The sequence below is a fragment of the Hydra vulgaris genome, chromosome 10 (assembly GCF_038396675.1).
Source record: "Hydra vulgaris chromosome 10, alternate assembly HydraT2T_AEP".
Taxonomy (NCBI): Eukaryota; Metazoa; Cnidaria; class Hydrozoa; order Anthoathecata; family Hydridae; genus Hydra; species Hydra vulgaris.
The window spans coordinates 25,460,595-25,487,227 of record NC_088929.1 but is presented as its reverse complement, the minus strand read 5'-3'; the positions used below and the strand labels follow the sequence as shown (position 1 = coordinate 25,487,227).

Below are 26,633 nucleotides of genomic sequence, written 5' to 3'. Positions count from 1 at the left end.
GTTTTTTCTTTAGTTCCTATTAAATAATTTAATAAAATAAATACAATAACTTAATATGTTATGCAGATTTCAATGTCTTCAATGTCTTCAATATGAGTGCACTTAGAAGACTAATATCTTCGATGTGAGAGCGCTTAGAAAACTAATGTTAGTACACGGTGATTCAATACTTATGAAAGCTTGGGATTTTATTATGCGCATGCGTCTGTTACAAATACTCGGTTTTCTAATTTTATATTTACGTGTTCAATTTGTATATTACCTTTCAACCTTGTTTCCTGTTTTTAAAGACGATATTTTAATGGTTGCTAATATTTTGACTCATAAAATGAAATTTTACATAAATGAGTTAGTTTAAGCATAAAATCAATGTGAAAAATATATCTAAACATCCACTTTATTTATTTAACTTTTAACTGGAATATTACCTAAACTAACACTTTACATAGATGCCAATTATGGGCGAAGTAAAATTTTTATGATATTTGGGTTAGTTTTTAACAAAAATATTGTTAATCGTCTCTCAAAAAATTTTAGTTTCTATAACCGATCATTTTTTAATGAAATATATTTTCATTTTTTAGTCAAAAGGTTTCTATAAAATCTTCATTTCGATGATGCCTGAAAAACATCAACAAAAATTATTGAGAGTATGCAGTATTTGTGGAAATTTGACTGGAAAAGACTCATATAAAAACCATCAGTAGGCGGAATAGAATTTATAATATTTTTAAAATAAATATTGTTGAAGATTGTTTAGATGTTCATCCAGCACAAATGTGTTTGAAATGCAATACAACTATGGTGAATATAGAACCGAGGTAATAAAACTTTTAATGCTATACCAAAAATTTGGTTAAAATGTCAAGCAATTGAGTGTAATTGTGTATTTGGTAAAGCTGGTCGAAAACCAAAGCCAAATGAAGGAAGACCAGAAACATTTAAATAATGGACGCAAATAAACCTTAATCTGTTTCTAAAATCCTTAGTTTACCTTTGAACCAAGATCAGTATTTTGAATTAAATTTTCAGCTTAATCCTCATTTAACATTATGTATTTGTAAAGTTGGTGAAAAAATAATGCATCAAACAGTTATGATTAAAGATTGTCAGCATTCTTTTTGTAGCTGATACAAAAAAGAATTTGCTTATTAAAGGTAAACTAGAAAATGAAGCAAAATGTTCTATATGTTCAACCTACATCATGGTTAATAGCCTTCGCAGCTCTTTGCATATGGAGTTACAGTAGCTATTGGTAAGTTTGTTCTGCTTTTATTACACTTATACAAAAAACCATTTCCTTAGGAAGTAAACCTTATCAAGAAAACTTAAGGACTTTAAAAACATTAAAAATTAATGAAAACCTTACTATACTGATAGCATTTCTGTTATGCATAGGTCGGCATTGCTGTCTTTTTTGTAACATCACCAAAAAAGATATCCAACTAGCTCCAATATGTAGAGAGCATGTTGTTTCACAAAGATCTTTAAACTCCTTAAACAATGACTTTCATCGTTTTCAAAGTAATGGAGGAAATTTGAAAAATGATAAATTATTCAACTATGTGATTAATGAAACTTTATTTAATATTCCTCAAGACCAGGTAATATAATTTAGCACTTCTGTTTTTTAATCTTTTTAGTACTTTTTGTTGGTTCAATCGTGAGTTTAGTATTGGTAGTTGGTACCTTTGAAATTTTGTTAGGTTGCTGTACCTGCTTTACATATATCTTTGGGTACCTATTTAAAGTTTTTCAACATGTTCGAAGACGAATGCCACTTAATAGATATAAAGCTTGCTGGAGAACTTGCTTTAAAGAATAATATAATTAGTAAAGCTGATTTTGACAAATATGTTAACATGCATCTTCAATTCAATCTTGTAAAAAGTGTTATTGAAGACTGTGACAATAAAATTGCACTTCTACAAGACACAATTTCTCTAAAGGTTATATGTGAGCCAGATAAAACAGTAGAAATTAGGAACATATATACATCAAGAATAGTTAACGACAAGGTATTTATTATTATGAAACTATGTTTGCAAAAATGTTTAATTAAGTTTAAAATGAAATTTTTGTTAAATAAAAATATTATTAAAAATTTATATATATATCCTTATGTTTTAAAATTTTAAATAAATAGTTTTCTAGATAAAAGATTAAGTTCATTAAATGAAGCAAACGTACTTGATAAAACTTCAGGTCCCTGCATTCAGCAACTTAATGAAGTGTTGAAGGCTAATAAAGTAGAAAGGCAGGCTTATTATAGAAAATGCTTTGTTGGAAACCATGTTCACATAATGCTTAAGGTTTTTATTTAATAGTATTTATTATTTATATTTTTATGTGTTTTTTTTATTAGGAACAGTTGTTCTGAAAAGCAGCAATTGAAAAACATGAGGTCACTGGGAAAAATCCTAATGTGGCTTTCGAATTGTTCATATAAAACCTTTAATTTTTTTCTATTTTTTTGTTTTGAACTACCCGATTTGCAAATTAGAGGGATTAGAGACCCCCCTGCTTATTACACCCACTACAATTAAGCAGAAAAGAGTAAATTGGTTATTGCAAAAAAAGCTAATGCTTGTCGCCAAAAACAAAAATTATATTTGAATTGATCAAAAATCCATAGAAATCAGTTTAATCTCATGCAAAAGTGTTTTTTTTTTGTGTAAAATATTGAAAAATTATTTAATTTTATAAATATTTTTTTAGCCTCAGCCATTGTTAGATTTGTGCAATTCCAAAACTAATCTCAACTCTTGGTTTTATTGGCACCAAAATTCCTTTATTATCTGTTAAAGTGAGCCAGAATTTTAAGCAGTTATTTCATTATTCAAAATGTCATAAGCTCATGAACAGCTCGCAATCTTTTCAAAAGAATGATATTCAGGAATTAGGTAGGTTTTCTTTTTAAGCAGATTGGTGATTGAGTTTAACACATTTTTGAGCTAATTGAAAAGTAAATTTTGCAAACGAGCATGATTGTCTTGATTGCTTTTAGGTAGATATTTGATTAGTATATTTAAAGGAAGTTGTGTAAAAGATTTTTAATAATCAAATTATTTAATTTTAGACTTAGCAATCCGTACGCTTATGGAGTATTATCGGTTGACTTGGCCAAATGCTTCTGTAACTCCAAAGATGCAATTGCTTTGAATCCCATGTAATTCAATTTATTCAGAAATGGGGATTAGGCATTGGCGTTTATAGGGAACAAGGCGGCGAAAGTTTACATGCCGAATTTAACAACCTTAATCGTTTGTTTTGGCATATGAAAGGCTGTAGTCGCTTAAAAAGCACGTTGAAAGAACATTATCTTAGAAACCATCCGAAAGCTAAAGCTATGAAACCAGAAAGAAAAAAAAGAAAAAAAATGCTTAGATCTTAAATTTTATTGTATACAGATTTGTATTGAAAATCCAATCTTTTAATAAAAAGGATTTCTAAGGAGTATATAATTCAGAAATGTATTATTATTTAAAAATAATAATAATGGTTCCCTATTCTGCACCATTACCGAAAACTAAAAATAAATAATTGTACTTTAAGTTTTATAGTATGGAAGTATATATTGATATAATTAATACTGCTGTTGAAAATTTCTCGGATTTATAATCAAATAGTTTATAAGGTAGCATTGTGCATAAGAAATGTATCATCAATAGAAACTACCGTAGAACCCCATAAATTTAATAATAATGGATAAGTCGAACTTTTACTTTTAAGTCAGATATTTAATTTCCTTTGAACATTCTATAAATACCGAGAGCTTCGTTTAAGGACATCGCTAAGTCGGACTATTATCTATTATTGAACTTTATCTATTTCCCTTGAGAGTCCGACTTAATAAGGTTTGTACTTATACTTGTGTTTAAAAGTTATCGGAGGGACATTTTTTAGTTTTTTAATGAAAAATTACAATAGAAAAGTGTTGCTTAAGTTGAAGTATTTTTAAATAAATATTTTGCTATGCATTACAACATTAAATATTGCATATTTATAGTTTAATTAGTACGTTACACAATTAAAAGTAGATTTTCTTGTTAATATCTTGAGTATCATAAATCTTATAAGTTGTTACTCAATAAAATATGACATTATCTATGTCTGCAAGTTAAGGGCAACCATTAGAAATTCCATAACTGTGGAATCTCTTATACATTTCGAAGTAAATGATTACAAGTGTGTCTCATAAAATATAAATACATGTATCTCTTAACATGTTTATAATTACTTAGTTAGAATTGAATGATACAACACCAGACTTTGTGCAAATTTAGGTTTTTATAGTGGTAAGAAATTTTTTCAGAACGCACAAAAAGTATAGAATATATACATAGCTTGCCGTAAAATCATTTTATTTTAGTTAAAAAAATGATCGGTTAAAACAGAACATACAGATTTTTTATGCTTTTTTTACAGAACTTGAATCAATTAAACTTTTTGGCCCAAAAATTTTCAAACAAAAGATATTCTACAGGTTGTATGACAGATGTTTAGTTTTTAAACTTAAAAAACCTTTAATCCTGAACTGAGATATTTTCTTCGTTTACAAACATTCTCATTTATTTTTACGATTTAGGTTAAACACTTAAGGATATAAAATTCCAAAAATGTATTGTGTTTATTTATTCAAGTGAAATTTGTACCTCATTAATAACAAGTAAAAAAACAAATTTTCATTATTTGCCGAAAAATCTAATCGCCATTTTTTTTCGTAACTTTCGTAACTTTCGTAACTTATGCGCATGCTCACAATAAAATAACAGGCTTGAAACGCCGTGAGTAATGCACATTGAAGACTAATGTCTTCAATGTGATTACTTCATTGAAGACTAATGTCTTCAATGTGCTTTCATATTAAACAACTACACAACTTTTCAGCTTTGAATTTTTAAGATCTTTTTATACCATTTTTTCTTTTTCAAAAATGAATTTATTATATTTTGTGAATTATTTTACAAAAAAAAAAAAAACAGAAAGCGTATTTTGTTTTGAATTTTTGTAAATTAGGAAATTTACTTTATATGAAAATAGATGTCAATACACCATATTGTTGTACTAAATAAATCAACATAAAAAATTGATAAAAAAAAGGTTTGTTTCCATGGTTATCATGCATCAACATTAAAATCAAAAAAACTTTTACGCAATACATTACGAAAAAGCATTGGTGTATCGTCAAAAAATATTTGCGTTAAACAGGCAAGACTATTAACTCAGTACAAAATTTTCTAAAGAACTTAAAACGTTTCTAAAACGTTTATTGAAAGTAAACTTCAATTAGCTAGGGAGAGATTTAAAAAAAAAAGAATTTTTTTCTCGAATGTAGCCATATACCAAGTTTAATCAGTATTGCATATCATGCATCACATATCAGGCATTACATATCATCCATCATATACTTAGATATTATATATTACTTTTTTGCCTAATTTTGATATCTACTTTTCCAATTTTCAAATAAAAACATAAAACTTTAGTTCTCTAAATGTAACTTTTATTAGTACCTATGTATCTTCTTTTTTAATTAAATTCACTTCGAAGGCTGCAGAGCCTTTAAGTGAACTTAATGAAAAAAAATTACACTTTTGGTTTTAATTTTGAATAAAAAATTGAATGAGTAAAGATAAATCACGTTGTTCGTCAAAATCATAAATCGGTTTGTTCGTCACAGCCTAACGGCGTATTGTATTGTTGGTTTCCGGATAATTCGTGATCTTTTCACAGAACTTTTGTGGATTGATGTCGTCTGTTGACTTAATGCGTTGAATGATACCATGAATAATTGTTTTAGGCATCTTTAAACGTGCAACAGTTGTTTGTTCAGACTTGCCGACAGTAAACATTTTGCTTGCGCGTGCTTAGCAAGTGATGTTGTAGCCATACTCTAAGATAATAATTATTGAACTTCACATGACTTTAATGTATTTAGTGCGTAACTGTAATTTCTAAAAATTAATTTAAAAGGTTTATTCTGTTAAAGATTTATTCTATTTGTTTGTATTAGAGTTCTTCTATTAATGAAAAAGCTTTTTGAGCTGCTGAATTAGCTTTTGATTGACTGAAAATTCAAGGTCTTAAACAGCAAATTCTACTTGCTATTTCTTATTATTCGATTTGAACTTAGTGTCATAGGAATTTATATCCAAATCAGGGCAGGGCGCAAGCTCATGCAAATTATGCCGTCGCATAGAGCGCCGGGGTGGCTGGGGCGCCGCGCTTGCATAGTAGATCTTTTTTTTCTTTCTTGTTTTTTTTTAATTATAATTTTGATTAAAAAAATAATAAACTTAAATATAATTTTTGGCGTCCATAATGTGTACAAGTACAAAATTGGTAATATATTTATGAAATAAAACAACTTGCACTCAAGGAGCAGAAGACGTAAGGAGAAAATTCACAGCCTCAAGATTTAAAAGGCATTCCTGATGAAGCAGTTGAAAGCTAAATCTATTTATTTAGATGAAAGCTTTAATTTACAACCGAGTACCAGTATGAGTACGTCTAGTTCACCATTTTCATTTCAGGTTTAGCCTTTTCTTGAAAAAATTATTTGAACACAAATACAGTACAAAGTCTTGTTTTAAAACAAAAACTATTAACTCCTCTCTTTTTATTGTGTCCTTGGCACTCAAGGATCAAATTTTTGTGGAACAAGTGTAACAGTTTCAAAAAAATGCAATGGAAACTTTTTAAAACTTGTTGAACACATACCAAAGTTTGACTCGGTACTTTCTGAACATCTTCATCGGGTAACTGCCAATAAGACCTTTTATCAAATATTGCTCTCCAGATTGGTTGTCGCACCAAATCAAGTTTCTTGAGAATGTTCAAAAAAGACTTTTTATCATAGCCGTTTACAGGTACTTGGTTTGAATTCTCTTGAGCTCAGACACATATAAAACATGGTCTAGTTATATAGTCTCAAAATTATGCATGATTTGGTTTGTACAGATAAAAGTTTGTTTGTTGAAAATAACAATAATGTTACAATAAACTAAATAACAATAAACGCGCGGTCATTCTTATAAGATACGCAAGAAACGATGTCAACTCGATATTCGCAATGCTTTGCTATATCTCAACGAGTTGATAATCTCTGGGTTAATATGACATCAAAAGCTGTAAACGCTAGTACTATTTGTATGTTTAAGAATGCAATCATATCCTCCATTTTCAATAAACAATGCTAAAATACAGTTAAATAAAATCTATCTGTTTAAATTATAAACTATGTTTGTTTATTACTTGTTTAGGGGCACACAATTAGTGTCCTACTATTTGAACCTGTGTCATTTAGAACATGCATTCTTGTCTTGATCTGATCTTATAGATTTGATTTTTGTACTAATTTTTTTTGAAAATTTTTTAATAGTTAAATATTTAATTTTATTTAACATGTTTATTTAAATATTTTATATTTTATTTAGAATAAGAGCCAGTTTAAAAAGAGATTTCCTCATTACAAATGTTTTAAAACAAATGATGAGAAGAGTGTAACTTGAAAGTAACTTGCGCAATACATGCACTAAGTTTAAAGAACCGATGGTACTAATACTATCAAATATCATTTTCTGCACTAATTTTACTACAACAACAGCTGAAACTGCTGTTTTTGTCTAAAGAACGATGAGATCTGCAGTTTTTGTAGATAAACTCTACTGATGTCATTCAATTTTTCCTCAATTAGATATTTTTAAATGGCCTGCTTGACTTTTACAAAAAATCTCCCGGTATTGTAAAATAATATAAGCAAAGATGATTTATTTACTCAAACCGTTGCTTTTTACAAATATGTAGATGTTGATCGTTATATAACAATAACCACAAAGGGTGCCTAAATAACATGCACCACGCTGTTTATCACCAGCTATGTTAATGACTTTTACAATGTTGAACATCACTAACTCGGTAAACTCTTAAGTAACAGTTTTTATGACAATGTAAATAAATAAAAAAAGAGTTAAATTATACAATATACTTCATTATGGACTTACTTGTGATTATTTTTCACATTAGAAGTTGCTTTTATATTTTTCTAACACCTTATAACAGGCTGTAAATTTTTATTAAAACCCTGTATGCCGCACATTAAATTCTCTAAAGTATTATTATATTATGTATTACATATTTTATTCATTTAAAATGAGTAAAACACACTTTGGAGCACATATATTAAACACATGTCCTTGGTTTTTATCGTTTTTAGTAAGATATACTTTAAACTTCAATTAGTACTTAAATCATTTTATCAATAATAACATTTAACTAAAAAAATGTTTATTTCATTTTATGAAAACATTCTATAAACATTTTCTTCGCTCTGATTTTTAAGGTGCTTCAAGAAGTTCTTATGTTATCATTACAAAGTTCTTATGTTATTATCACAAAGTTCTTATGTAATCATCACAAAACGACAAGCATTTAAGTAGAAAATTAAGTAGAGGCGTGCCTCGTTCGTTACCTATGTCGCAAATGTGGCCAGAGCTGGCATCGAATCTCGGATGCCAGTAATTATGTCTGGCATCGAGATGCCAGTGGTTATGTCTGGCATCGAGCCAGAACTCTAACCACTGTGCCACGGCTGCATAAATTCCTTAATACTCGGATTAAACGTTTATTTGTAAGCCTACTTGTAAACACTTCAACTTGATCTAGTCAAGTTAAGAATGGATAAGAATGTTTATGAAAGTAGAAAAGGGTAAGACAATAATTAGTTAAAGGTATAAATATTTTAACAAAGTGAATATAATTAATTGGTATAATAACTCATACTAAAAGTTTGCTATATTTTATTTAAATGCACAAAAAAAAAGTTTCAAGATTCAAAACCCGAGTTTAAAAAAAATTATTTTAATTTTTATTTAAAAAATTTTTTAATTATTTGAAAAGTTGGATTCATAATTCTACTACACGAATGCAAAAGTTTAGTAGGCAACATTTGACCTATTTTATTGAAATAAAAAATCTAACTTTTAAAATTGATAGGTTTGTGTTGAATCGTTCAGCGCTCTGGCCTCCCCTTTTACGGACATAATAAATAAACAACTAATTTTATTGTAATTAGTTGCATTAATTAGTTTAGCAGTTGCATGCAAAATCGTTTGCATAATAAAACCCACGGGATTACTTCGAGATATATATCGAGATTATAGTAAGTAAAAGTATTTTGTACTTAATAAATTTTTAAGAAGTACAAATATGGAAATATTTTATATGGAATGCATTACCGTGTGACTTATATAATTAAAATATGGATGAAAAAGAAAACGATTTGTCTTTTATTATGGTAAATCATGCTGACTGCAGACCTTGTGGAACATTATTTAAACATATAAAATGCTTAGATAATAACGGTTTAAACTTTAATTTTTGCTACGGTACAAACGAATTTGGTAAAAGCAACCAAATAAAAACTAACAAAATAACACGACTTAATCCATGTGGAATTACCACAAGCAATTCTAGTTTAATAATTTCTGACAATCAACTAGGAGTAGTTAACATATATTCAATTGATGATTTTATAAACAGTTTTACTTTACCATATAAAGTACTGTTCAAACATTCATTTCCATCAGTTACTGATGTCTCGATGCATGAAGAAACTTTTTTTGTGACTGATCACTTGTCTAAAAAAGTCCATATTTGTAGCAAAGTAGGTGTTGAACATTTTTTAAACAGTGAGATTTTTTTGCCACAGTCATTAGAACTATCAGGTATATGTGTTACAAATAACAAACAAATTATTGTGTCTGATTCAAAAGCTTGTAACATCACTGTATGTGAGCAAAATGGGGATGTGTTACACACTTTTGGAGGCACTGATAAATTAGATTATCCTCAATTTTTATGTTGGAGTAGTAGAAGCGAGAGAATTTTTGTAGCAGATACATGTAGTTCTAAAGTTCATGTCTTTAATATTTACGGACAGCATGACTTTAGCTTCGGATCTCACATAATGAATAATGGTTGCTTTTTAAATCCTTCTGGAATAGATGTAGATGACACAGGGCGTATTTTTGTTGCAGACGAAACCTTAAATAATGTTCAAGTTTTTGATAAAGATGGAAACCTTATTGATAACTTTGGAGAATCAGGATTCAAATGTGGTCATTTTTATTCTCCAAAAGGTCTCTCTGTATGCAATGGTAAAATTTATATAGCTGATAGTTTGAATTATAGAGTTCAAGTATTTGAAGAAAAATTTAATCATTAAGTTTTTTAAAAACAAAGATACAAGTTTTAAATAAATTTTCAATTTATATTTGTTATCTTAACATTTTATTTATTATGCCACAGTTTTGAATTGTATGAAAACTTTGTATTTATACAGTTGTTTATTACTAGAATACATATGATGTAATTTGTAAGTATTTATAAGAGAATCTCGTCTTAAAAAAGATTTTTTTAATAAAAATTTTTATTGTCAATCTATTTTTAAAAAGTTATAGTTATTAATATTGTTATGTTTCCAAAATATATGTTTACATTAATAAAAATTAATGTAAGTTTTAAGAAATAAAAGTTAATGGGTTAAAGAAGGCATTTTTAAATTCAAACAAACCCATCACAAATTTTTGTAGTGGATTTGCAGTGGACCTGTAAATACTTTCTGCGGTTCATTGGAGTTTTGCTCATTGGTTACTTAGTGGTTCATTTGTGGTAACTGCTATAAGTATCCAGCTGATAACTTTACGACCTAATATAGTGGCTATTTATCAGCTAGCCTCTTTTAGTAGCTGCCACTAATGCTTAAATAAGTAACTAATTAGCAAAACTACAGTGGACTGCTTAAAGCGCCTATATAGGTCCACTGAACTTCTACTAAAAAGTGTTTGCTGGGAAGCAAATTATTTATATGAAAAATAAATTAAAAAGTTTTATAACGAGACATTTTTTAGGTTTAATTTGTTTTGATTTTAGGTGTTGCGCGTGACTTTTATATTTTATTTGTATTTTTTGAGCATATATTTGTTTTATGTTGAAATCGCTAGTTGAGATAAATTTTTTTGTATGAATTTTGTATATATTTTGGTTATTAGATTTAAAAGATTATATTTTATTAGAGATTAAATATAATCTTTGAGAAAATAGATAGTATTTCTTACTTTTTAACTCTTTTTCAAAAGAAATCTCACTTTACAAACTTACTAATTTTAGCTATACACACACACACACACACACACACACACACACACACACACACACACACACACACACACACACACACACACACACACACACACACACACACACACACACACACACAATATATATATATATATATATATATATATATATATATATATATATATATATATATATATATATATATATATAGACATATATAGACATATATATATAGACATTATATATATATATATATCTATATATATATATATATATATTATATATATACATATGTATGTATATATATAATATATAGATATATATATATATAGATATATATATATATTTATATATATATATATATATATATATATATATATATATATATATATATATATATATTTATATATATATATATATATATATATATATATATATATATATATATATATATATATATATATATATGTTTGATTGCTACTCAAATGAGCTTTTATTGTTGTAAAAAGGTGTTGTCTGGCGTTAGGCTCTATTCTCAGTTTACCAAATCTCTTATTTTATCCCAGAAGTTTTTAGAGAGTCTTTAACAGTGATAACAAAGGCAAATCTAACACTCCATCTTTAATACATGATTCTAATCTTATAACTCTCGAGTCCCTAATAAATGGGGGTGGGGGGTGGGGGGAGGTGACGTTTGTTAATTTTTGAAAAAAATTTCCTACCCACTTATTAAGACCCTCCTCCCGTTTATTAGTTTTTACTTGTTATCAAAAAATAAAAATAAAATCAGTGAAAATCGGCTTTAAAAATAAAAAAATAATAATTTTTAGTCACTGATAAAACAAAATTTTTCAGTGTAAACAGGCTTTAAAAATCACCGACCAAGTAAATCTCGATTTATCGAAAATGAGCTTTTAATTTATTTCTCACCAAAGTATAAAACATATATCAACATAATTAAATCCTATTGAAATTATTATAAAACACTTGTTAGAAAATGCGCATTTGACCGCAAGCCGCGCTAGATATAAATAGTTTTATGCGTGTTTTGTAAATAACTGAAATTTTTTATAAAAAATACTTATATAGTAACAAAAATTTCCCCCATAACCTTTCATTTTTACCGCCCCCGTCTATTAAATCTAGACTACAATCCCCCCTGCCCTTGTATTAAGGACTCGAGAGTACCTCTATAATAGATAAGGCAGAATTACTCGCAAAGAATTTTTCCTCTAATTCGTCGCTTGAATTTAGCGACCACACTCCTGTGATCACAGAGAAACAGTTTAACCCATTATTAGACATCAAAGTCACTTTCGTGATGCACTCTACACTAAGATTAATATCAATCTTAGTTCTAATTAGTTTTTCCAATCTAAAATAAATATTATTAATTAGATAAATAAACAAATTACAATATTTTCTGCTGTTTTTTCATTATAGAAATACAGATGCGGTATATCCAGTAGCTTTTTTACGCAGATGCTTGAACATTCTTTCGTGAATTGTCACCGTTGTTCTAATATTTATAAAAGATCCTAGAGAACGGAGAGTATTTGGGAATACTTTTTCCAAAACTTTAATAGGTAACTTGTGTTGGTTGGTTTAATAGATTTTTTTTATGGCACATTATGGCACCATTAAACTTTTCAGCTTGCTCATTCTCTTATCAAATATATAATTCCATATATATTAAAGTAAAAAAATGATGTTTCAAAAAAACAAGAGTACTTTTGAAATTATTTCTGGTAGTATGACTTGCAATACCTTTTTCTAGTAAGTATAGTTTAAATTCTTTAAAAGAAGTATATCTGGAATACCAATTTCATTTTAGGAAATAGGAAAAAAACTAAAGTTAAAAACAAAACAGAACTTAGTTATCAGAAAAATTCAATTGAAGTAAAAAAATTATTTATGAATTAAAAAAACAAGTGGAGTTTTTTAATTATTTCAAAAAAATCATAAATGAAGTGCAGGTAATTTGGAATATGATATTTCAATTTACCTACACCTTCCGAAATCTTAAGCTATATAAATTATTTGCAATAATTTCAGATATACGACCAAGAATTGCATCCACTACAAACAAAATGTACCCACAACTTACTTATAAGACACTATACTTACAGTTTTCCTTGTTTGTCCTCATTATATTTTTCATTGTAAAAGAAACATGTTGCTAGTTTATATTTTGTCTTGGCTCATTTTCAACAGTCATTGATAATTTTGTTGACACATTCGTGTTAGAAGATTCGCTTCATGACAACTTTATTGTCATTGACAACATTCGAGTCAGAAGTTTCATTTCTTGACAACTTCGTTGTTACCAACACCATTCACAATTCAGAAGATTTATTTCTCTCAAATGTATTTTCCTCCTTATCGTTCTTTTTTCTTTTTAACTTCTATCGTATTAAGAAAACCTCTTTCAGCTGATGTTATTACTCTGATTTGCTTTCTACCCTAACAAGCTGCAATTTTTGGTACTTCGTTTTACACTATAGAGAAATCACTCTCATTTGAGAAGGAGAAGAGCAGTAGGGTAGAAAAATAACGTTTTTCTTTCTAATTTTTCTCCTAATTAATGAAAAATATATACATTCCTATTTTTGCAAATCCATTTGCCTCTGCTTGAAATGTCTAGGACATTTCAAGCAAGGTTAATTTATAGATAAATTTGCTCGTTTTGATTCATTAACCCTTTTTTTTTTATTCAATTTTTTTTATTTTAGGTGCCCCAAGAAGTCCTTACGGTCTTGTCACAGAGCACCGCGGAAGTGCATTTACCCAGGAAGTTCACGCCTCCTTCCTTACCGTGACGCGAAAATTTTTCCAGAGCTCGTTTCGAACCTGGATCTCCTGCTTATAAAGCAAGCGCTCTAACCACTGCGCCACGTTTAACCAGTATCGTTTACAAAACCCTTGAATGTTGTTGCTAAATTGTTTTTTAAGGGCCAACTGATATGCTAGTCGTCTCACCTTCAATCGGGTCAAGATGTTCTCCATTACTATTATGTAATCAACAAGCTGGATTCTAATCTTCTTACTGATTAAAGGTTTCTGAACAACCTTTTATTTCATTGATCTAAGAACTCTTATTATTGACAAATCTGAACAAAGTCTTGGAAATGTTATACACATTTCCCCGCTTTAAAAAGCTCATTTTTTTCTCTCAAACAGCCAAAATTGCTGCAGAAATTTCTTTCTTACTCCACTTTTTTCTTTTTTGTATTTGTAAACCACATACATTTTTAAAACCAAATGAGTTTCATAAAAAATTTAACATAATTTGGGACTATTCCAAATTATTGGCTTTTTCACATTTATAACAAATTAACTTCCTTAAGGAATAAACAACTTTGACATGTCTTTGATTCCCAAAATCTAGCATGTTAAAACAGAATTCGGGTTTAATTGCTTTAGTTTTTTGGTAGGTACTTTAGAACCCAATATCAATACTAAATTGATTTTCACGGCCGACTGATATGTTATTGTCCCAAATCTATCCGCTTAAGTTTCTATTACTAGTAACCAACAAGCTAATTTTTAATCTCCATTCTAAATTACATACATAATATATATATTTACAGTATTGGACAAAACATTTGCAACCAACATCGAACAATGCTAAAAAGTTTTCCTAATTTTACATGTCTTAAAAACGAAACGAACTATACTACCACAGCAAACAGTTCAGGAGTCTGGATTCATAGCATGCCATGACATGAGCAATCAGCTGACAGGTGACAGCACACAGGCAGAATTTTGTTGACAAGTGCCATTTTGCAGCGGACAAAACAAGTGCAACTTTTTTGGTTTGTTTCATTTTCTTAAGTCTGGTCCGTGTCAACGTCAAGGAAGTTTTTTAATAATTAAAGGAAGTATCCAGAAGTTTCCAGATGCATGCAGAAGCTTCTAGAAGTTTCCAGAAGAAGCATCCAGAAGTATCCAGAAACATTCAGAAGCATCCGAAGCTTCCAGAAGCATCGAAAAGTAGCATCTAGAATCTTCCAGAACAGGTTCACACAGATTCATTTTACTATATAAGAGACATGTAAATCGACATGTAATTCAGTCAGTATATGGAAGTCAATCAGTCAGTATTATCAAGACAGTTTATCGAAGTGAGTTTTATCAAAGTGTTTTATCGAAGAACATCAATACAAGAAGAGAAATACATCAAGTGTTTCATTACATCAATACAGTCCACATCCAACCAAGACGTTGTGTTCCACAGAGCATTATTGTATCATCACAAGGTAAATGTAACGCGGTAAGCCTTGAGAAGCGTGATTATTTATTTTTATTATTTTTATAACTTCAAGTGCAAAAATGGCTCCCGACAGTCTTGGATTGGAACTAAGAAAGAAAATTATTGGCGATTACGTAAGTGGAATGTCACAAAAAAGTATTTGTGATACATATCGCGTGAAAAAATGGACCGTATCAAGACTATGTTCCAAATATCGTTCTACGGTGAAGTTGGCAGCAGATAACAAAGGTGGAAGACCGCGTTCCACCACTTCTAGAGAGGATTCTATGATCGTCAGATCCGTCAAGAAGGATCCCTGGATATCATCAGTCGAGATACAAAAGCAATTAGAGCTGCCTGTATCGGACCGAACAATCGACGACGTGCTGTTGTCGACCGGCCGGAAAACGCCTCGATTTACGTTACTGCCATAAGACCGCGAAGCATGGTGGAGGTAATGTAATGGTCTGGGGGTGTTTTTCTGCTAACGGTCTAGGTCCAATACATCGAAACGATGGAATAATGGACCGTTTCATGTATAAAAATATCCTGAAAGATGTTATGTTACCTCATGCTGAATGGAATATGCCAATAAAACGGGTTTTTCAGCAAAACAACGATCCGAAACACTGCAAAAGTAGTCAAGCAGTGGTTTCAAGACAACCCCTATCGGTGATGGATTGGCCGCCTCAATCTCCGGATCTCAACCCTACCGAGAACCTGTGGGAGATCGTCAACCACAGAATTTATCGTGAAGGTGTTCGTAATAAGGATCAACTGTTTGAACAAATCCAAAAGGCCTGGGCAGCAATTCCACAAAATTTCATTGATCACCTGACCGAATCTATGCCTCGAAGATGCAAGGCTGTGATCGACAACAAAGGATTCACCACGAAATATTGATAACGAAATACAGCTTGGTCAACATTTTGTTGAGTTGCACTTGTTTTGTCCAGAAGGAAATCAACTTTTTTTAATACTTTTGATTAATTTATTAATTTTCGTGTACAAATAATGAACTTTGTGATGAATAAAACTTGAAGAACTTTGTCTCTAAACAGTTACATAGTCATTTCTCTAAATTGAAAAAATGCAGCACTTTTATATAAAGAAACTAAATTAGCATTATTTGGTTGCACTCGTTTTGTCCGATACTGTATATATATATATATATATATATATATATATATATATATATATATATATATATATATATATATATATATATATATATATATATATATATATATATATATGTATGTATGTATGTAATGTAAATCACTTATCAAACTTTTTTCATTTTACACTGTGTTTCATCAAACTCATCAGAAGTGCATTTCAGATGAGTCTTTTGATGAAACAGTGTAAATTGAAAAAAGTTTGATAAGTGATTTTCTGCTAATTTATTATTGCTCTGTTCTTTTAATAACATTGAGCACTCTATTTCATAAAATACATTCTGCAAAGTCTTCTCTTTACTGTTGTTAACGTGTTAACAAAAGATGTTGTGCATAAACTGCATTTGATGGCTTTATGTAAATAGATTGTAGCACCTGTATGGCTGATAATTTAACCATAACACAAAGGAATATAACAAGAAGTGAATAATTTCATATTTTTACATCTCCTTCCACGTTTTTAGGTATCAATGAATATAAACATAAGTTTTAGGTTCATTCCTTTAAGTCGTTTTAAATAAAAAATTTTCGTAACCTAACCAACGTTACCTTGTTAGACTTTTCGATGGTTCATCTCCTCCAACTTCGGTATTCATTAGGGATGGTATTTGCTAGATGCAATGGGTTAACTGATGAAGACGTTGGCCTAGGTGACAGCAGGTGTACTAGTGTTCTTTACACTCAACAACTTTTCCACTACAATCCCATTTTTAAGAGTTTACTCAAACTTGTATGAAAACACTATCTCCAGCATGTATTGGTGCAAGAAAAAATGTTCTTGTAGTGATTTAAGTGTCTTTGCATATCTTGTTCGTAGTACTTCTTCTTACGCTGACCATTCGCGTCTCCATGTTTTTAGGAATTGATCAATATTAAACATAAGGATTTAGGTTTTTATTCCGGGCATGGCCAAATAATACTTGAGCGGGGTACAACTGACAAGTTGGGACTGGTGTGTTTCTAATTGTGAGCATTGCCCTCGCGAAAACGTTATCTTTTAAATCAACATTTGGTACCGCCTTATTTTCCACGAGAGGTTGCGTTAATTTAACTGCAAGTTTTGTTCTTCCATTAGATTATGGGTGGAAGGCTGATGAAACGTAATATGTTATACCCTATTGTTGTAGAAACTCTTTTGTTTCTCCGGCGGTAATTTGAGGACTACCGTCGGTTTATATTTCTTAGAGGATAAGAATGGAAGGAACAGAATGGTCATAAAATGAGTGGAATTAGAAAAAAAGTTCTTTTCAAATAGTTCAGCCTTATCCTTAGAAGAGGTAATAAGATCAGTCTTATGAATGGAATTTTAGACCTACCCTTGATAGTGACGCTGTTGAAGGTTTTCTAAAAGTCTCTCGAACCTAACTTTTGAGATAAGATACGAGATTTAGTGAACTGAGAATAATGAAAATTACCATTGGGCAGTACCTTTTTACATCGTATTCTTGCAATTAGGGTTAGTTAATAGCCATTTGTTCTCAAAAAAATTTGTTTTTGGAAAAAGGTGAAAAAAATCATTACGATTAAATATAGCAGCTGCACAAGAAGGTGTAAACCATGGAATTCAATGAGGTTTGACTTGGAACCAACGAGAAAGAACAAAAGCTTCCTTTCCTGCCTGTATCCAGTAGGTTAGGTAAGAGGCATATTTATCAGCTGAAAGAGAAAAGACATCAGCCCATAGACCGTCACAAAGATAATCACGAAATGAATCCTATAATAGGATGAGTGAGAAAAGAAAGTACGAAATGAATGATTTAAAGAGATCATTGCATGGTCAGAATCACCTAAGAGAGAAAGTAGAGAAAATAAGCACAAGCTAGGATCAAGGACAAGACATAAATCAAGGAGTGAAGTTAAGTGATTAGGGTTGTCAGGAAAACGATTCACAAAAGTAACTATTTGAGTAAGAGATTGAGAAATTCAGAGGTTATAGACTTTCGTGCTAGCAGGGTCAGCAGCGTTAGAGCTAAGTCATTCAGTGTGATGAGCATTTAAGTCACCAATAAAGCAATATTGGCAGAGAGGTAAAGTGAGAAGGCATGGTCAATTTGATCAGAAAAAACATCTACACAACTGCAGTCTTGAGAAGAAGGCGAACAATAATAATAAAGAACAGAGAGAAAGGTGATAGATTGAAGAAGTGTTAAGCGGAAGCCGTAAAAGAATACTCAAAGGATACAAATCTGATTTCACAACAAATAGTTAAATTGATACGTATGATGGAAAATTTGCAGACCACGAATATTTTTAAAAGATATGTTAAAACAGTTAGATGATTGGGATGGTTTATTATGTTTAATATTTTTGGTCACTTTTTGCATGGTTTAAGTTTTAAGAGAACTTGACTTATTCATAGTAGAGCACAGCTTCCTAAGCAGTGAGCTATCCAATTGTCTTAGTCCTCTTAATTAACCCTAAGTTGTAAATTAGGGCTCCTTATGTGGACTTGACAATGAAAAGCATCAACAGGGACACAATTCAGCCGCATTATGGCACTGTTAATACTTTGATATTTTGCATATGTTGATGGAGTCAGTCTCAATGAAAGCTACCATAGATTTTAGGAAACCTTACTAACCGCCGGTCTCAGAACAATTGAACTGAATTTTGGAGCTGTACCCTCATTAGGAGGAATTAGGTTATTAACTCTTCCTCAACAGGAAGAGTTAATAACCACAATCAATATAACTACTATCAAGGAGGCACAATCAAAAACCTAGAGTATGAAAGACTGAGAGCATGAGTAGAGTCAAAAGGATTTAGCATTCATTATACTAGGCAGGAAACAATTTAATACAGCTTTACATCTTTATCAGCCTAATAGATGAAGAAGGGGTTCGAGGCTTAGTTAGCAAAATTATTTTACTTGCATCTGCCCAATATGAGTATTTTTATCGAGACAAAATTTCTAGCCATTACTTAACTAAAAACCCCAAGGCAGGGAATTTTTAAGTTGGAGTTTGTTTATCCTAACCTTTGCCTTAAAAAACACACCTTAGAAAGCAGCATTGTATGGGGCAGGTAGTACTGGGTTACATAATACCAGAACTGGGTGATCGTGATGATCTTGAACCTCAACTGATATGGAGTAGCTCTGTGAACTATTTTAAATACCTCTTTTTTTTATCTACTTTTAGATACCTCTTGGAGAACCTACTCTCGGTAAAAACTCCCGGTAGAATCTGATGTGGACATGCGTTGAATGTTGAGAGAACCCTTCAAGAAGCTAAGTTTTCATTCGTTCGTAGGAGAGCAATCAAATGGAAATTGACGGGTGCACTTGGTGGGAGACTTCTTTTTGGACAATCGCACACGTGTATAATGTTATTTTCACTTGATATTTTGGTCCCTTTAGTCTGGGGGCCTAGGTTAATAGGTCAAGAGATGATTCTGTTGTTGATTTTAGAAGTGCGAGATCTAAGCTTACCTAAGTAATATCTTTAATACCCAGTGTATTGCTCTTGTTTTGTTTCCTGAAAGTTGATACACTTGCTGTTGTTGAACTACAGCCTAGTACATTTCGTGTCATTTCCTTACCCTCAATAAAAACAATAATATTTGTGATAAACACAGTGATATCTGTGAGGCAGTGTCAAGGGAGACCTATCCAAGCACATCTTTACGGATTTCAATGTCTGATAGTCCAGCAATAACAATGTTCCGTATGGTAACATCGGTAAAATCAACAGTTGTTTGTGGGTGGCAATGGGCTTGTACAATGTAGCTGTAAGTAGCAGCCTTGCCTTTCATTTATACATAAAGTTATTGAATATTTTCGTTGTGTCTCTGTCTCATGGAGGCGTTTTACTCTTCTAACACTAATGGCTACTGGGAAAACACCCAGATTTTTTATTGCATTTAGAAATGTCTCATTGTTTTCGTTAATTTTATTTGGGTTTTCTTTTAGCAGTTGATTTCCGAGACCATCTTTACAACACTAAAGTTGAACCGTGGACAATTTATTTTTGGTGTCTTGTGCTTTGAGAAGGCTGAATGAATGTCAATCAAGTTTGGAGGATGGTGAAGTAGGTGGTTGTTGAATAGTGCAATTGCAATTGCTTCGCTAATGCTTTGATGATGACTTTACATTCTGGGGCCTGGCAAGGTAAGCTTCTTGTGGATATGTTGCGGAAAAGAATAAGGTTAGCAATTTCCTATCTTTTTGTGCATATATTAAAAACTTCAAACAAAATAATGTAAATAAATTACGATTTTGGTTATTGACATGAAGTTGTTATCTTTTGTAATACCAGTGTAATACCAGTGTTTCTTTAAAATTCCATTAGACACATGAGAAAACTAAATAGACAAAAGTTATTTTTTGTTCCAAATCATGTCATAAATCTTAAACAATGTTAGCTTCTGTAAATGAAATAACATTAAATATTAGCAACAACAATATAACAACAAATATAACAAGAAATGAATAATGCCATATTTCTACAGTTCTTTTCATTTATATGTAAAAGATTAGAAAATTGAAATAATAGTAATCCTAATTCTAATATGTTTTTGTAATCTAAAATAAACAAGTATTAATAAAGTAAATTAACAAAATTGCAACAGTTTCTTTGATAGAAGAGCAACAAATCCACAATAGAACGCAGGATGGTCAAAAATCAAAGAAACATTGACTTCAATTGGGATGAAACAATATAGATTAAAACTTACACTACAGATAAAAAAATCTCAAAATATTAGTCACGTGTGGTCTGTTATTCCACAGATATCGATATTCAAGGTTACATATTTAAAAAAAAAATCGGCTTTGCCTCATTGAAGGTGTTTTCAAACAGAGTTATGGTGATATAACAAAATAGTGGGCCATTATATACTGTTTGAAAGCTAAAAAAATCTACTTTTCAATGACAATAAAAAAAATTCAATAAACCTTATAAAATTTTTAAAATCATCCATTTAATAAAAAACATTGTTACAAAAGCATTAAAAGTCAACTTTGATGGAGCCGGAGAAAACCAGTTTAAAACATCTCCATTTTTTCTAAAAATTAAAGTTAAATATGCCCTTAATTAACTGCAAAAAATATTGGCTGCCCCGAAAAAAGATATGCTGATTTAAAAATGCTTAGTTATACTGAAACTGCAATTTGATAAACTTTTAATGCACTAAATAAATGATTATTAGCTAGAAAAGTAGGTAGGAAATTAATATGATACTTAAATCCGACATATGAAAGATTGTCCATGTACTAAATTTCAGGTCGGTATCTCATTCCGCTCATTAATTATTGCTATTTAATGACAAAAGAGTATGTAGAAAAAAAATGCTGAATTGATATGGAATGATCCATACTTAAAATTCCCATAGAATATTATTACATGGAGGATTAATTACTTCAAATTCTACTGTTCATCTTAGAGCTTGTGTGAAGAAGCACAAGGATGTTGCAATAAGACCACTAAACAATATTGGTTACATCATGTTTGCTCATCAGATCCAGTTATAATGTAACCTTAGGTATAAGTTTTAAAAAGAAACATATTTTTCCATAAGAAGTTACTGATCTTTTAATATTAGAAAAAGTTGTCGTAAATTTAAGTAGTGGCAAAATGATGATAACATGTCAGACGAGGACAACAATGTCAATTTAATCAAAATTTTAACATAGATGTAGAAGCTTATAATGATTTGATTAAAAATGATGATGAAGCGAGAAATTTTATCTGAAAAATACAAAAAACTTAAAAAAAATTATTGCTAATTTGAGGCAATATTTTGTTGCTTCTTTACCCTCCTTTACCCTTCTTTACCCTCCTTGGAAAAATTCGATCAACGCCTATGATATAAAGTCAAAGATTCATTGAATAATCAAACTAAAAGATTGGAAATACTCATAATTAGAATCAAACCAATATGGTGATTGGCATAAAGCCAATCCATAAACTGATTTAAGGACCAAGTGTATATTTTAAGGACCAAGTGTATATTTTTCTACGACTACATAATCTTTTTTTTCCGATATTTCATTTTTCTTGAGCTCAACAAACAAACAAATCCTAAAATAAAAAATAATAAAAACTGGTAGAGATGATTCATATTAAATATTATTAAGTTATTTCTTTGTTTCACACTTTCTATATTAAGTTACATCATTTTTTGTTACATACATTTTATTATTAAATTAAAATATAGAATTAATTCCTTTTGACAACTTTTTAAATCCGAAATATACTTAACGCAACTTTTGTTTAAAAAAAAGTATATATCAGTTAATATAATAACCTAAAGCATTAAATGGGTACCCCCGATAATTTTTTTGTTTAAAAAAATATATATATCAGTTGATATAATAACCTAAAGCATTAAATGGGTACCCCCGATAATTTCAAAAAAAATGTTTTTCAAAAATTTATGTAGTTGCTTTTTACTCAAAGTTTAGCGTAGATTCCGAATTTGAAAAATTTGAAATTTAATCTTAAAATAAGAGTTTCATTCATTATATAAAAAAAATTTATGTAATTCTTTTTTTTTTTTAATGACAAAAAAAGTTAATAAAAAAAACTAAATCTACTAATTGCTTTAGACCGACAAGAATTAAATTAACAACGTTTGAATTAAAATTTTTTATAGTAATGATGAATATGTAGCAAATGAATAACTAAAAATAAAAAAATCTCTATCTTTTCTTTGCGGAAACAAATGCTAAATTGTTGCAGAAAAGGCGATAACATCCTCAACTGAAGAAATAAAACCTTAATTTAGTACTGAAATTTATGTATCAAATGTTGGATTGAGGCAACGCAGAGGCATGGCCTACTTAAATACAATGTATTTAAGTTGGCCATGGCAGAGGTTATTTTTCAGTTTAATTAGCGAGCAAAAAAAACTGATCAAGTTAGATGTGGTTCTTGGAAATTAAGGCATTAATTACGGCGGTTTAGCTCCTACATTGTAGTTTAAAGATACCAAAAATACATTTGAACAATCAATAATGAAATTTGGATACAAAGGAACAAAGTTCTAAGTTTATGGAGGCAAAATATTGCAACAACCAATAGGATGTTTATGGAGAAGATAAAATAACGTCAGAGAATAACTTGAGAGTTTACACTGTGTTAGTCATAACGCAAGTCGAATAAAATTTGGCACAACTGGTTTTTTTTAGTAACTCTGTTTCAAGAAATATTTATTCAAAGTAAAAATAATTGTAAAAACTTCAAGTGTTTGCAAATCAAAATAGTCAAAAATAGCCACGTCATGTTTTTAGTCTATTGATTCTGATTTTTCACACACCTGTTATAATATCTAGTCGGTAAGCATTGTCATTATTCCATCCATCCATGTACACTTCTCATGAAATAAAAATTGCTCAAAAATCTATAATAGAACAAGTTGGTACGTTTTCTAGATTTGTTTCTTTGATATCAATAGTGTCTTTTATCTCTATAGAAAATTTGTAAGTAATCTTGCATATGATGAGAAAACTAAATTAGGCAAAAATACATACTTATTATTGTTGAGATGTTTCTGAATGAATGAGGTAAATCGCTTAGTTATACATTTGGTGAGATTTTTTGGTTCATATTCATTCCCCTTAGTCTAACGTAGATTTTACTTATACCTTTCAGTGAATTAGCGAGCCAATGAAGACCTTTTGACTCATATTTTAGTTTGTCCGATTCCGATCATTTGTTTGATCCAATTAAAAGCGAATCTCTTAGTGTAAAGTCCTCAACAATAAAACCACAAGTTGCTTTAAGTAAGTTTGTTTTTTTAGTTTGTAGTAAAAAAAGACTTCTTCATATGTTTTATTATTCCCCAAACAACTTTGTTGCGACAATTAAACTTGTTTGCGGCTTTAGTTACCAAACTCTTAACATTATTATTGAACATTTAAAAAAAAAATTTTTTGTAGCTGTCAAGCAGAGTTAATTAATCCTTTGTCTCTCAGCTACTCGGGATCAGCAAGCGACAATTCCTTTTTGGTTAGTCTATTACCTGTCTATTAGGTATAATTTCAAACTAGTTTTACTGATTTTCACTTTTGATGTCAAACTTGAACCTGTACAGGGAGGTCCCGAAAAGATCTATCATGGGGGGATGGGGGTGTAGTATATTTTTTTTCTGCCAACTAGAGACGCCAAAAAAAAAAGTTCCTCAATATTTGAAATTTGCCAACTACAGTTCAAAACTTGCCAACTCAAATGCTAAATATACAAATGTGCCGATTCAAATGCATATATGACAGTTTTGGGAGTGGGACACCCCGTACACCCCCGTTTGGGACAGCCATGGACCTGAATAAACAAATGCATAATTAAATGATTAATTTTATAATTATTTAAAATAGATTTTTTTGAAAACCCATTATTATTATTATTTTTTTTTTACTTGTAACCTATTTTATAAGGCGCGGCGTTTTTTACTTATGATCTCCTTCATTTTGCGTTTTTCGTTGCTTTTTTTAATGAGGATTTTATATTTCCTTGTGTTAACTAAGGTCTTTGCATATATTTTGTTTTAATAAACTTACTAATTATTGGGAATGCATTATTGTCGTGGCTTGGAAATATAAAATTTTAATTTTTTAAAGTAAAGCCCCGGTTTGTGTTGGATAAAGTTTTTAAAAGTCAAGAAGTATCATTAATTATTCACTTTTTAAACTTTTTTAAAGAATTGTTGTTTTTTTGCGAAATATAAAAAAGTGTAAAGAGGTTATAAACATTTCAATTTTAATTTATATGTTTTTGAAATTGTTAGGCGATTTCGTCAATGAATCCACTCATGCCACACCGTACACACAGCAGTAAGTTGTTTTTTGCTGTTTCTCTTATAAGCTTTTGATGCACTCGGTAGCTTTTGATTTAATAATGATTTTAAACTATGGGATTTTCTCTTCTTTGAGCCATATGCTTTTATTTGGTTGAGTAAAAAATTCGTTTTCTTTCTTGAGCTACTTGCTTTTTTTTGTTTGATGGAAAACTTCTTTTTCGAATTACTTGGATTGGAAAACACTTTCAGAGATTTTTTATATTTTATAAAGTAAGTAATCTAAGTGAGATTTATGCATGTAGTGGGCAAATCTTTTTGAAGTAATCGACAACGATGTAGTTTTTTAACATATAAATAAGCATTATACCTCAACCACTTTGTTGTCAATGAAAATCCTCGATCTGCCATGTAAAAGAGCTTTTTTACTAGTGCTTGTTTCTGTTGCTTTGTTTTTTTTTGCTGCTGGTAATATTTTAACGTCATCTTTACCGGCTTGAACAGCCAATTGGAGATTGGTATCACTATAGGATTTCTTTTTCTTTGGGAAATACTTGCGTACCATCTGAAACATAGGTAATATACAACAAGTTTTAGATTTTGGCATTTGGGATAAAAATGCAACAAGATTGGCATAATGACTATCTTTTTAAACCAATTGGCATAATAACTATCTTTTTAAATATCGATGCTTGGATTTTATAATAGCGTATTTTAAACATGCTAATCGATATAGCGGCTATAAACAATCAGCGATGGTGAGCATTTAATGATAAGAAATGCTAATATAAGAAAAGCATTCAATTGGAACAAATTTAGATTTTCAAGTACAAAATTTTAAGAGAATTTTACAAAACTATTTTTAAGTTAAATTATAAAGTACTTCAGCTTCATATGTATATCTAAAAACTATTGATTTATTAAACCTTTAAAATACTTCTAATAAATTTATCATACGATAATTCCTGATATATGTCCAATGATTATATAAAATTGTTTGTATAATAATAAATATTAATATTAAGTATTGTTTAGAAAGCAAAAATATTGTACATTATATTTTTTTTTAACTGTGGGACTATTCTATCATTCTGTGGCGAAATCACCCCACAATATTCTAATTGGACAAAAACTTTTCTTAATTAACTTTTTATGCTGATTTCGAATTTCACAATGTTTTTACTTCATTATCAATATTTAGCGTTCTACTTCAATTTTAATAAAAGTGATTATTTTGACATAACAATTTACAGTTAAATTAAATGAAATCATTATTATTTTCAAATATAAGCGATGTAAAACACATGGTAAATTTTTTTTTTAATTTT

The 26,633-nt window shown here is 29.8% G+C and overlaps 2 protein-coding genes across 2 annotated transcripts; both read left to right on the top strand.

The window, feature by feature from the left end:
* Window positions 1-1,169: 1,169 nt before the first annotated feature.
* LOC136086226 (uncharacterized) lies at window positions 1,170-2,267 on the top strand. Its single transcript, XM_065808513.1, has 4 exons — window positions 1,170-1,245; window positions 1,306-1,604; window positions 1,707-2,018; window positions 2,147-2,267. The coding sequence occupies exons 1-4, from the start codon at window positions 1,170-1,172 to the stop codon at window positions 2,156-2,158; spliced, it is 699 nt and encodes a 232-aa protein (XP_065664585.1). The 3' UTR covers window positions 2,159-2,267.
* Window positions 2,268-9,095: 6,828 nt separating this feature from the next.
* Window positions 9,096-11,103, top strand: LOC105847316 (tripartite motif-containing protein 2). Its single transcript, XM_065807611.1, has one exon. The coding sequence runs from the start codon at window positions 9,263-9,265 to the stop codon at window positions 10,226-10,228; it is 966 nt and encodes a 321-aa protein (XP_065663683.1). The 5' UTR covers window positions 9,096-9,262; the 3' UTR covers window positions 10,229-11,103.
* The last annotated feature ends 15,530 nt before the right edge of the window (window positions 11,104-26,633 follow it).

Coding starts and splice junctions, on each gene's coding strand:
- LOC105847316 (XM_065807611.1), top strand. CDS start 9,263: ATGGATGAAAAAGAAAACGATTTGTCTTTTATTATGGTAAATCATGCT.
- LOC136086226 (XM_065808513.1), top strand. CDS start 1,170: ATGAAGCAAAATGTTCTATATGTTCAACCTACATCATGGTTAATAGCC. Junction 1,246..1,305: donor TCTTTGCATATGGAGTTACA/GTAGCTATTGGT, acceptor CCATTTCCTTAG/GAAGTAAACCTTATCAAGAA. Junction 1,605..1,706: donor TTAATATTCCTCAAGACCAG/GTAATATAATTT, acceptor AAATTTTGTTAG/GTTGCTGTACCTGCTTTACA.